This window comes from Notamacropus eugenii, chromosome 3 (assembly GCF_028372415.1).
Source record: "Notamacropus eugenii isolate mMacEug1 chromosome 3, mMacEug1.pri_v2, whole genome shotgun sequence".
In the NCBI taxonomy this organism is placed as follows: Eukaryota; Metazoa; Chordata; class Mammalia; order Diprotodontia; family Macropodidae; genus Notamacropus; species Notamacropus eugenii.
This window is the reverse complement of record NC_092874.1, coordinates 11,180,942-11,193,984: the sequence shown is the minus strand read 5'-3', so window position 1 is coordinate 11,193,984 and position 13,043 is coordinate 11,180,942. Positions and strand designations below refer to the sequence as shown.

Below are 13,043 nucleotides of genomic sequence, written 5' to 3'. Positions count from 1 at the left end.
GTATTTAATTCAAAGATCCTGCTAATCATCTGGAGGTGTCAGGGTGCTGCGTTGCAAGGTTTTTAGTGGATTCAGCCAACCCTCCTGAGGCCTGCCAGAATCTTCGCAGACTTGACTTCCCCAATGCAAGCAGAGCCTCAGGTAACTCCCGGCACTGATTTATATTTTTTGTAATGTTGTCTTCTACATTTAGAATGGTTTTCATAGAACTTGCTGATCCCCGTTCCCCACGATATTGTTCCACCCAAGCTTTTGTTTTGGTTAATGTGCCTAAGTAATGACCTCCAATGACCTCAGTCCTACATATGCTGATATGAGTACACACATTAGTGGAAAGTTTTTAAAAATTAACACCAACAACGATCAAGGCATCGAGGCAGACGATGAACTCACTTTGTTCATGTGGACCTGCTGCTGGTACTGCTTCTGTTTCTCCAGGAACTGCTGGTGCTGCTGCTGAATGACAAGCTGAGCCAAAGTGCTCTGAGGCAAAGGGGCAGACTGAGTACGGTTCAGGGGCCTGTGGCGAGGCAGTTTGTGGGCACCTCGAAGGCCGGGTGATACTCTCTCCTTCGCTGCCAGCGGGGACTGAGGATGGAGGGGAACCCCACCTATAAAGCAAAGAAATGACATCTAGCTTAGATTACTGGAGATAGGTCAGAGAGGGCAGAAACAGTGATGACAGACTATGAGGGCAAGTCAGTCTGTGGACTGTGAATGAAGGACCTACCACTTGTGAGTCATTGGGGGGTAGAAAGACAAAAGTGAAAAAAAAAGTCCCTAACTTCAAAGCAGTTTGCATTCCGAGTGAGAGAGAACAAGCATGCCCATAAGTAAATAAAGATACAAGATCATCATGTGCCTCTGAACACAAGTTAGATAAAAGCCCGTGCTGGTAACTAATGAGTATGAAGAATTTAATTTTTATCCTGCAACCCCAGGGAAGGAACACTACTATCGGGAAAGAGGACCTTCTCCTGTGCTGCAACTTTGGACCTCTGTGATACAGAATTAAGGGCGATAGTTAGCTCTAGAGAGCTCCAGAAGGAAGCCCAAACCCTGAGATGATGTATTGGTCAGTGAGGTCCCAGTTAATTACCAGCCACAAGCAGCTTCTGTTGCCTCATCTGTTCCTTCAGTAATAAGTGCTGCAGGAGGGCCTGATGGCTGCTGTTGGGCTTTCCTTCCAGGGCAGTGTGTGAATGACTGGAAGATGCCGGGATGCTTCCCGTGTATTGCCCTGGCATTGTCACTCCTGGCGGCCGCAGAGCTGGGGCCTCACACTTATGTTTGTCTTTGATGGAAGATGAAGCCTGTGTCAAGAAATAACAAAGAGCATAATCCCCTTTCATCCACGCAGGCCATTTGGGCTGCACATAATTAGATCCGTTTATTATATCATCATTTCCCAAAACAATACCCCTCTCTTACCCAATGAATGAGTAAGGAAAGCTGCAAGGCACAAGCCTGTTAAACTAACTGAATTAAGGAAAGAGAAATAAAAAACAGGATTGAAGTCACTTGAGGGAACTCTGGATTAGGTGTCAGGGCACTGAATGTGAAGGAGGACTGAGGGTTTTTTAGTGTTATTTTTTTTCCTACCAAGGGTATTTTAACATCTGGTTCAAAGAGTGAGTTCATTTCTGAAGAAATTTTGGAACATTTATACTCTGAAGGTAGAAGGTTTGCTGGAAACACAGAATTTATTCTAATGACTAAATCCAAGAAAAATTCAATATAGCTCAAACGTCCATAGAGATAAGTACCCACGATATCAGACAAGACAAGAAAAATCACCCATTGACCCTCTCCCAATATTTCCCTCCAAGTTGAGAGATTTCAAAAACTGCTAGTTTTTTATGTCTTCACAGGCACCTGAAAATCCATCCTGTGTTAACATAAGTGGCTAATGGTCGCCCAGTCTGACTGAAAACTTTCAAGGTTTGTTTTCCTTAAGAATCTTCTATGCAGGATGGCAGGATAACAGCACATACTCTCTACAGCGTTGCCCCCAAGCCCACCCAAATACCTGTAAAAAAGGCTCTAAACAAATTCTAAAGCTGCAGAACCACAGAATGACAGAGCGAAGCAGATCTCCAGCCCAAGACAGCCTGGAAGATCTCTGGGAAGAGTCTACTGCACCATGGTGGGGGCAGGACACAGTCCAGTGTGGGCCAAGCCAGCACAAACAGGACCTGAGCAGGCCTTGGGGAGATTGAATTTTTCACACCTGTGGCAGTTTCCAGACTTCAGGACCCCAAAATGCCAAGGACAAATTGGAAGGTCAGTGGAAAAAGCCTATGGGACCAATGTGAGAGAGTAGGGTGGTCTGGATCCAGCCCCAGAGTGGAGGAGGGGAAAGAGGGTGAAGAAACCTGCAGCAGCCACAACAGCAGCAGGGGCATAGACAGCAACTATTTCTGGAGCTGTAGGCTCACAGACTGTGGGGGGATCGAGTGGCTGACAGTACACCTCCTATCCCTACTGGAAGCAGAGAACTACCTTGACAAAAAGCTCAAAAGTCAAGTAAATGACTGGGGAAATAAGCAAAAACAAGAAAAAGAATCAGACTCTAGAATTTTACTTTGGTGACAAGGAGGACCAAGGCATGTAAACAGAAAAAAACAAAGTCAAAGCTCCTTCCTCAAAAGCCTCCAAGAAAAAATATGAATTGGTCTCAGGCCATGGAAGAGCTCAAAAGGATTTTGAAAATCAAATAAGAGAAGTAGAGCAAAAATCAGGAAGACAAATGAGGGTGATGCAAGAAAATCATGAAAAATGAGTCAAATGCTTCCTAAAGGAGACCCAAATAATGCTGAAGCAAATAACACCTTTAAAAATAGACTAACCCAAATGGCAAAAGAGATCCAAAAAGCCAATGAAGAAAAGAATGCCCTAAAAAGCAGAATTGGCCAGATGGGAAAGGAGATCCAAAAGCTCACCTAAGAAAATAATTCCTTAAAGATTAGAATGGAGCAGATGGAAGCTAATGACTTTACTAAAAATCAAGAAATTATGAAACAAAACCAAAGTGATGAAAAAATAACAGACAATTTGAAATATCCCACTGGAAAAACAACTGACCTGGAGAATAGATCCAAGAGAGACAATTTAAAAATTATAAGACTACCTGAAAGCCAAGATCAAAAAAAAAGCCTAGACATCAACTTTCATGAGATTATCCAGGAAAACTGCTCTGATATACTAGAACCAGAAGGTAAAATAAATATTGAAAGAATCCACTGATCACTTCCTGAAAAAGATCCAAAAAGAAAAACTCCTAGGGATATTGTAGCCAAATTCCAGAGTTCCCAGGTCAAAGAGAAAATACTGTAAGAAGCCCGAAAGAAACAATTCAAGTATTGTGGAAATACAATCAGGATAACACAAGATCTAGCAGCTTGTACATTAAGGGATCGCAGGGCTTGGAATATGATAGTCCAGAAGTCAAAAGAGCTAGGATTAAAACCAAGAATCACCTACCCAGCAAAACTGAGTATAATACTTCAGGGGAAAAAAAATGGTCATTCAATGAAATAGAGGACTTTCAAGCATTCTTGATGAAAAGGCTGAATAGAAAATTTGACTATCAAACACAAGAATCAAGAGAAGCATGAAAAAGTAAACAGGAAGGAGAAATAATCATAAAGGATTTACTAAAGTTGGAAAGATAATATTTGTAACTTGAGACTTTTTTCAATATCTGGATAGTTGGAGGTATTATATATATATATATATATATATATATATATATATATATATATATATATATATACACACACACACACACACACACACATATATGCAGAGGTCACAGGGTGAATTGAATAGGAAGAGATGATATCTAAAAAAATTAAGGGGTAAGAGCACTATATTGGGAGGAAAAAGGGAGAAATGGGATGGGGCAAATTATCTCTCATAAAAGAGGCAAGAAAAGCTTTTTCATTGGAGAGGAAAAGGGGGGAGGGTGAGAGAGAAAAAGTGAAGCTTACTCTCATCACATTTGGCTTAAGGAGGGAATAACATGCACACTCAATTTGGTATGAAAATTTATCTTTACACTACAGGAAAGTAGGGGAGAAGTAGGGTGAGGTGGGGATGATAGAAGGAAGGGCAAATGGGAGGAGGGGGTAATTAGAAGTAAGCACTTTTGGGGAAGGACAAGGTCAAAAGAGAAAATAGAATAAATGAGGGCAGGATAGGATGGAGGCAAATATAGTTAATCTTTCACAACATGACTTTTATGGAAGTCTTTTGCATAACTACACATGTATAAGCAATATTGAATTGCTTGCCTTCCCAGTGGGGATGGTTGGGGAGGGAGAAGGGGAGAGAAATCGGAACTCAAAGTTTTAAAAATGAATGTCAAAAATTGTTTTTACATGCAACTGGGAAATAAGAAATACAGGTAATGGGGTATAGAAATCTACCTTGCCCTACAAGAAAATAGAGGAGATGGGGATAAGGGAAGGGAGGGGTCTGTCTGATAGAAGGGAGGGGTCTGATAGAAGGGAGGGCAGATAGGGGGAAGGGGTAATCAGAATACATGGTGTCTTGGAGTGGGGGAGAGGAGAGATGGGGAGAAAATTTAGAACTCAAAATCTTGTGCAAATGAATGTCAAAAACTAAAAGTAGATAAATTTAAAAAAAGAATCCTCTATTCAAAAAAATGAAATTTAATTCCATTGCATTTCCTATTTTTAGGATTTGAAGACCCTCCTAAATAAATCTTTTTCATTTTCTAAAATTCTCAACTGTCTATAACAAAATCTAATTTTTCACTTGGTTACATTCCTTTGGCCCTTCAGTGACTGAATTCTCCACATTATTGAAAAAACCTCATCATCCTGCAAGATCCCATCAGTATCGGGTCCCCACCTTTGCCTTTCTGGTTGGAGAACTGAAGGGCATGAAGTCCAAAACTTCCACTGAAGGAGGGAGCTTGGCTCAGACCTCCTCTCATTCCTCGAATGGCCACACTCCCCTGGGAATTCTGACTTTTCCTCTGTACCCCCATGATGGGTACCTCCCACCTCTCCCACTTTTGGATTGTGTTCAGTCTTCCCCCATCAAATTATAAGCTACTTGAGAGCAGTCTTTTTTAAAATATTTGTTGCCCTAGTATTTAGCACAGTGTCTGGGACATAGCAGGTAATTAATAAGTGTTATTGACTGATTAATTTATTTAAGAACATACAACTTAGTTCTAATTAAAGGAGAAGATGGTTCAGGATTAACTGGATCACTATGTTGCATTTGAGACCAGTGGAAACCTGGTCTAAAACATACAAATGTAGTATTTTCTGAAATATCCTATGTATTTGGGCAGTTCGGGATTTTATCAGTGTACATAATACCTAATAGGGAATCTTCATCCTCTGCAAATCAGTATCTGTCCTTTAACTTAGAAACTTGCTTGTAGCGTTCAGACATTAAGTGACTTGTCATGAGTCACAGAGTTGGGATGTATCAGAGGTGAGTTTAGGATCTATGTCTTACCAACCCCAAGAGCACCTTTTCTTCCACTAGGCCAGGCTGTTCAAACTAAAGATTGCTGAATTTATTATTCTCAAGTTGTATCTCTCCAGCAAAGCCTCACAAAGAGAAGCCATTGCCAAAAAGAATGAGAATGACTCCCTTCTTCTCTCCCTGTTTCATCCAGTCCCCAAGGGACACACCTTCTATTTTTCAAGCACCAGTGATTTCACTGGGTTAAGTACTTTCTCCATTATTATATGACTTATTAGGGTTGCTAAGGTCAAAGTGGCCTCAGTATGGGTTCTCCACAAAGAGATGATTACTGAGCATATACTAGAAGCCTTCCCCACCATTTTTGGACTTGTGAGAGCTTGTACATAATTGGGGTATACGTCAAGGCCAAGAATCACGTCCATGTTTTGAAGCATCAAAGAATGGACAGTATGACCCTACACACACATATGGGATCATTGCTAAGAAAACCACACTTAATGATTACACCTTAGAATTCTGACAGTTAACCAATGGCCATGCTTCAGACAGATTCACATAAAGTACCATCAGAGGAGTTTTTTAGTTTCTTTTGGTTGTTTCTGAATCATTGCAGTTGTGTCCAATTCTTTGTGACTCCATTTGGTTCTTTCCTGGGAAAGATACTGGAACAGTCTGCCATTTCTTTCTCAAATTCATTTTATAGATGAGGAAATTGAGGCAAACAGGGTTAGGTCACAAAGCTAATGTATCTGAGGCCAGATTTGAACTTAGGAAGATGAATCTTCCTAATTCCCAGACTGGTGCTCAATCTACCGCATCACTGAGCTGACCTTTGAATCTATAGTGTCCCCAAAGATATATCTTCTTTGATATCATGAAACTCACTTATTTTAATACCTGAAATCATTGGGCCTTTGCTCTTTAAGAGCAATATTCAACTTATTTTTAAATGCTCAGTTTGCAGTGGCAAAGAATGGGAAACTGAGGACAACTGAAATGGAGAATGAATGAGAGAATGACTGAACAAGCTAGGGTAAACAGATGTGACAGAATTCTACCATGTTCTAAGAAATGATGCAGGTGGTGATTTCAGAAAAATCTAAGAAGACTTGTATGAACTGATGCAGAATGAAGTGAACAGAACCAGAGGGATAATTTATATAATAATAAAATTTTGTAAAGACAATCAACTTTGAAAGTCTTAGAAACTCTAATCAAGGTAAGAACACATCAGGATTCCAGAAGATTTATGATTAAACAGCCTCCCCACTGCCTGACAGAGAGAAGTAATGGGCTCAGAGTATAGGCAGGGACATGTTTTTGGACCTGACTACCATGGGGATTTATTTTGCTTGATTATTCATGTCTGTAACAAGAGGTTTTAGTTTTCTTTCTTTCTCTTTAGGGGAAGCGGAGGGAGAGAAGGTAGACTTCTGAAGAAAAATGTAACTAGAACCAAAATTTACATCCAGCTGATACTGAATTGAGTATTACACCTCAAGACCACTTACCAAAGCATCATTTTTTGAAACTTAGAGCCTCTTTGTAGGATTGTGCTAAAGAAGGAAAGTGATTACTAGTCTCCAATGTTTGTCCCCAAATGGACACATTCTAGCAATAATTACACAGACATTAATAAGAGAAAGTGAAAAATCAATTCATTATTCTAAAAAAGAGGCCTCTCTGGCAGGCTACTTACACTGAGCTGCGGAGGCACAGCAGGGAGACCCAGAGTTATGTTGGGCAAAGACGGAGATGGATAGAGGCTTAAAAGATTCATGGACTCTTCATGAAGCAGAAGACGCTGCTGGGAAACCATTTGCTAGAAAAGGAAGAGAACAAGAGTAAATGAAGACATGATTATAGGCACAAAGTTTCAGATTTCCAGGAGAAGTTACCCCATTTTAAATAACTTGATTTAAGCCATTATGAGCATCTGTAAAAAAAAAAAAATAACTGAAGCAATTACACTGAAATAAGAATTTTGACGCAAAAATGTGATTGTTTTCAGTGACACCAAGTCTCTAGCAGGATTTTTCATTTCGTTCCCAGGCCTTTTTCCTCTCCTACAGTCATTGTGTATACTCCATTTTGATTCCATTTAAAACAATCATTTATCATTCCATAAACATCTTTCCATCCTTCCTAATATTCCTCACACTTGCTCATCTTAATTGCTTTGGAGTGTTCCATTATAGAAGTGTAGCACAATTTATTCAACCACTTGTCCCCAATTCCATTGCTGGATATTTAGCTAAAGTAGTTTTTGTTATTGTTGTGGTCACTGCAATTAGAAACAACACTTCTTGATTAAAAAAAAACAAACCTTTGAATAATCAATCAGTAAAAATTTATTGTGTTTCTATGTGCCAGGCACTCAGCTAAGTACTGAACAAATAATTTTTTAAACCACAGTTTCATGGTACATTTCCAAATATTAAAGTATTGGGTCTAAGAAGAGGATTTCTGAAAGACAAACTTTAGTGAATACATCCATGTAGCCCTTTAAAAAGATCCTATAAACATTCAAATCTACTTCTGATGTATTATCAGTGTATCAGATTTCTGTACATGCAGCATATCAAATTTCTTGCAACCCCAAAAGGACCATTTTTCACTGCTTTTAAATTTGTCAATTTGATGTTTATGCATGTGGGAAAACTTCAGCGTTATTCATCTATATCACTTTGATCATTAGTGAGAAATTTTTCAAAGGGTTATTAAAAATGTGTGTTTCCCATTAGAAAATAGTCTGTTCCCATCCTTTTTTATAATTTATCCTATGTGGGCTTACACTCACCTTTGTACATTTTAATAGATCTTTATATAGTAAGCTTTTATTCATCACGTTTGCTATAAATATGTTTCTAGTCTGTTTTTTATTTTGTTTTTTTTACACTAAAACTTTTAAATTATTAATACATTCACAAATCAAATACATTTACCTTGTCCTTAATAGTTCCCTATTTTTATTTACAGAAAAAAGATTTGCTTCTTTCCATAAATGAAGAAAGTATATTATTCAAGTTTTCTGTCTTCTTTATCAGTGTCTTTTTTTGCTTAGTTTCATTAGGTTTGTCTGTCATCCAACTGGAATTTACCAGTTGGTGTGACATGTGATTCCAAATACATTCTCCACCAGATCACTAAACATTTTTTCTAAGTATATTTTTAAAATAATGAATTATTTCCCCAGTTTCAGTTATCCACAGATTGGCCAAGTGCCAATCTTTTGAAAATATTTGATTGGGGGTCTATTATCTCCATTCATTGATCCATTTCTCTGACATTTGGACCAACTAATTATATGGTATGATATGATATGATATCACTGTCATATATTGGAAGTATTTGTAACTTTTTATTCTATCTGTGCCTATTTCTTTTTCCATATAAAATTTATTACAATTTTATCTAATTTGATGAAGAAAACCCTGCTCATTGCATTTCAAATATATATATATATATAGAGAGAGAGAGAGAGACAGAGACAGAGAGAGAGAGAGACAGAGACACAGAGACAGAGAGAGACAGAGAGAGACAGAGAGAGACAGAGAGAGACAGAGAGAGAGAAACAGAGAGACAGAGAGAGAGACAGAGACAGAGAGAGACAGAGAGAGAGAGAGACAGAGAGAGACAGAGACACAGAGACAGAGAGAGACAGAGAGAGACAGAGAGAGAGAGACAGAGAGACAGAGAGAGAGACAGAGACAGAGAGAGACAGAGAGAGAGAGAGACAGAGAGAGAGACAGAGAGAGACAGAGAGAGAGACAGAGAGAGACAGAGACAGAGACAGAGAGACAGAGAGAGAGACAGAGACAGAGAGAGAGACAGAGACAGAGAGAGAGAGAGACAGAGAGAGACAGAGACAGAGAGAGACAGAGACAGAGACAGAGAGACAGAGAGAGAGAGACAGAGAGAGAGAGACAGAGACAGAGAGAGAGAGACAGAGAGAAAAAGAGAGAGAGAGACAGAGAGACAGAGAGAGAGAGACAGAGAGAGAGAGACAGAGAGACAGAGAGAGAGATTCTGGAAGTATTGTTACTTTTAGTTTATTAATCCAACCTGTCCCTAGACATTCAATACACCTCTAATTGTTTAGGTCTATCTTTATTTCGATCACCGTTTACCTTACACTGCTCTTAGACATTTCCAATTAGTTTCATTTCCAATGAATTGAGGCTTTTGTTTGTTGTTATAAATAGGAGAGGGAGGTTGTCTGATGCCTTCCGTATTGTTGCCCTTAGTAAATAAAAATGCAGGTGATTTCAAATGTGTGAATCCAATGTGGATTAATCTTGTTAGGATGGTTCCAATGTGGGTTAATTCTATATCCTCTGAAATTGCTGAATTAATGCATCATCTCTTTGATTTGCTGCTGCTGTTGTCAGTCACTCAGTCCTGTGTGACTTTTCATGACCCCATGGACTACAGGATGCCAGGCTCTTCTATCCTCTACTACCTCTGCCTGCCCAAGTTCATGTTGGCTGTTTCCATGATACTACCTATCCCATCCTCTGCCATCTCCTTTTCTTTTTGCCTTCAATCTTAGCATTTTGAAGTGATAACTTTTTTAGAAATTTCCTATCACATCATCTGCCAATAACCATGTAATTGCATTGTGACCTCTTGATGTTTAATGTTAATCAATCTAATATTTATATGTAATATTTTTTGTCTTGCTGATATTGCTACATTTCTAATTCCATATAAAAGATACTGGTGTGGACACACTTGCTCTGTAACTGCCTTTAATGGGAAACCTTATAATAACTCATCACTGCCTAGAGTGTTAAATTTTTGTTAAAATGATGTATGTTTATTGTGATGAAATAAAATATCTCCATGTTCAATGGTGTGAAGGGCATTTTCAGCATGTATTGACATTATTATGCAAGGTTTTTATACTTTAAAGAAAGTATATATTATATTATGCTATCTGATGTTGAACCAACTTTTCATATCTGGTATGAAGAGTGATTATTCGTGATAATTTTTTATGAATGCAATATAGTAAATAATGCGTTGAATACAGCTGACAGCAGTGATTTTCAGTCCCTTTTCATCTCTCCCCTAGCCTACTGCAATAAATTCCTAAATGGCCACCTTACATCCTCCTCTCCAGTTCATCCTCAAACAACTGTCCAAATGAAATTCCTAAATGAAGCTATCACCATGTTACTGCCCTGCTCCACAACCTCCCATTCTTTGGTCCATGAGTCCCTTCACATTCTGTCTCCAGCCGACCTTCCCTGAGTGACCTCACATTACAGCCCCTAGCACTAGCTGTTTCAGCCGGACTGGCCTACTCTCCTCTCCCATTCCCAGCCTTCCATTATCCATCTCCCTGCTTCATTACATGGACTGTCTCCCATTTCTACAGTGCCCTCCCTTCCTTGGCTCTTGGTATCACTGGCTTCCCTTGAGCCTCAATGTGTTACCCTCTCTGCTTCTTCCTATTTCCAGATCCTATAAATACTACTTTTGCCTCCAAACATGAAACTAACTGAAATTAAATTCAAACTAACTGAAACTAAATTTATTTTGGCTCTGTTATATAAAGCTATATAGACACTAGATAGTTGTACTAGCAGCTAAAATTTATATAGCTCTCACAAATTTGCAGAGCATAATACCTATAGAACCTCACAGCAACCCTGTGAGGTAGGTGCTATTATGATCTCCATTTTACAGTGAGGAAAGTGAGGTTGAGAAGGTAAGGAACTTTCCCATGGTCATACAGCTAATGTGTCAATGGCTGGATTTAATTTCAAATCCTCCTGACTCCAGGTTCAGTGCTCTGTCCACTGCACCACCTGCTTGGTATTCTTCCTCTCCAAGAAGACTGCAAATTAGGGCAAGAAGGGTTTTTGTTTTGCCTTTGATTCCTCAGTACCTCCTTGATAAATGTCCCCTGAATCACACTTTTATCTGTACAGCTCTAAAGCTTCCAGAGCCAGGCCAGAAAGAGGAATACTCTATATTGAACACATATGTTCTTATTCCAGAGTGCCTTCTGGAAAAATTCTGCCCCCTGCTACCATTCCCTTTATCTAGCATCACTCTTTCTAGGAAACTGCACAATCACTTCTGGAGTTTATGTGGCACTTTAAGATGATGAGGGCTGCAAGAGATCTTCTGTCAGGTAAGTCATTCAACACACCCTTGAGAGAGACGCTATCTCCACTTTTACAGAAGAAGGCTCAGTCTATTGGAGGTCATGACTGTCCACAGGCACACAGCTCAACAGTGTCAGAAGTGGAGTTTGAACCTAGGTACTTCCTGTGTCTTCCCAGCCCAGTGGCCTTTTCACTACGCCATTCTCCACCCAAGATAAAGTCACTGCTTTAAATTATAGGTATTTGGGGTATATGGCCCCTTTAAAATTGTTAATGGAAGAAAAGCGTGAGGGATAAAAATACAAAAAGAAAAGGCATCCCTGCCCTCAAGAAGTTTACATTCCAGCAGGAGAAGATGAAGTCCATCAGGGAGCAGGGAAGTCCTAGGGAAATTCGTTGATAGTTCCTGATACTCTACCAACACTGAACGCTTAATTGATGAATCTTTTTTCCATGAATGATAGAGTTGTTTTTATCTGTGTTCCCAGAAAAAGATGTAGAAAGAGTTGGTATGTGCATGGAGGTGGAGGACACTTAATATGCCCACCAACATGCCAGGAAAATGATTGGGATGCATCCTTCTGGGGTGGGGACTGACTTATCAATCATAAGCCAAGAGACCCAGAGCATGTACTAGATGGTATATAACAGTGTGGAGAGAAGAAGGTCACTGGGGCCTTTGTGGAAAATGGTAAAGGACAGGGAAAGGAACTTGATGATTTCACAGTTCACCTTTAGATACCTGAGTCACTTATCCAGTCCTGCTCTGTTCATCGGGTCACGACAGCATAGCAACAACAGCAGACATCTATCTTCATTGTGCTAAAAAGTGCACAAAGTGCTTTACATATATTCTCTTCCTGGAGTTTCACCACAATCTGGAAGGTGGGATCTCCATTGTATAGTTGGATCCACCAAGCCAACAGTTATATAGCCAAAAAGAATCAATTGGGATCTGAAGCCCATTCTCCCTGGCTGTGTGGTTCATGATGCTGTCTACCATTCTTCACTATGTCTCTGGAAAAGCTTATTTGCTCTAAGTCTAGTCCAAATACTGCTACACAGATTCAAAAAGATGGTTATGTTTTTGATGGAAATTCTACAGAACATTTATAAACAGGACAATTCTTTAAACACGTACGCATGCACGCGCACACACACACACACACAGAAAGGAAAGAGATTGATGAATGTTCAGAAATGCTCTTGCCATCACAGTTTCACATCTAACAACAAGCCCTCAAAGGCCATGTATCACCGGCCTTATGATGACAAAATACCTTTCAAAATCATTGCTTAGAGTCCTGTTTTCCCACATGGGGCCTAATATGGTTCCTTGAATTACATTTTCTGTTTAATTCTTGCTTCCCTCCCAGAACTTTTACACAATGAGAGTTGCAAAGGTCTGACTCGACTTGGGAACTGTGGCATGATATCGTCCCCCAGGGACCC

The 13,043-nt window shown here is 39.5% G+C and overlaps 1 protein-coding gene across 21 annotated transcripts in view; it reads right to left on the bottom strand.

Annotated features, from left to right (window-relative positions):
- Nucleotides 1-13,043, bottom strand: part of HDAC9 (histone deacetylase 9) — an 885,788-nt gene that overhangs the window by 383,843 nt on the left and 488,902 nt on the right. For all 21 annotated transcript variants that reach the window (XM_072650844.1, XM_072650846.1, XM_072650845.1 and 18 more), the window contains 3 exons: nucleotides 7,172-7,294; nucleotides 1,100-1,313; nucleotides 394-611 (listed from right to left, as the gene is read on the bottom strand). In XM_072650844.1, the coding sequence (XP_072506945.1) occupies nucleotides 394-611; nucleotides 1,100-1,313; nucleotides 7,172-7,294 (555 nt within the window). The remainder of the gene's footprint in view (nucleotides 1-393; nucleotides 612-1,099; nucleotides 1,314-7,171; nucleotides 7,295-13,043) is intronic.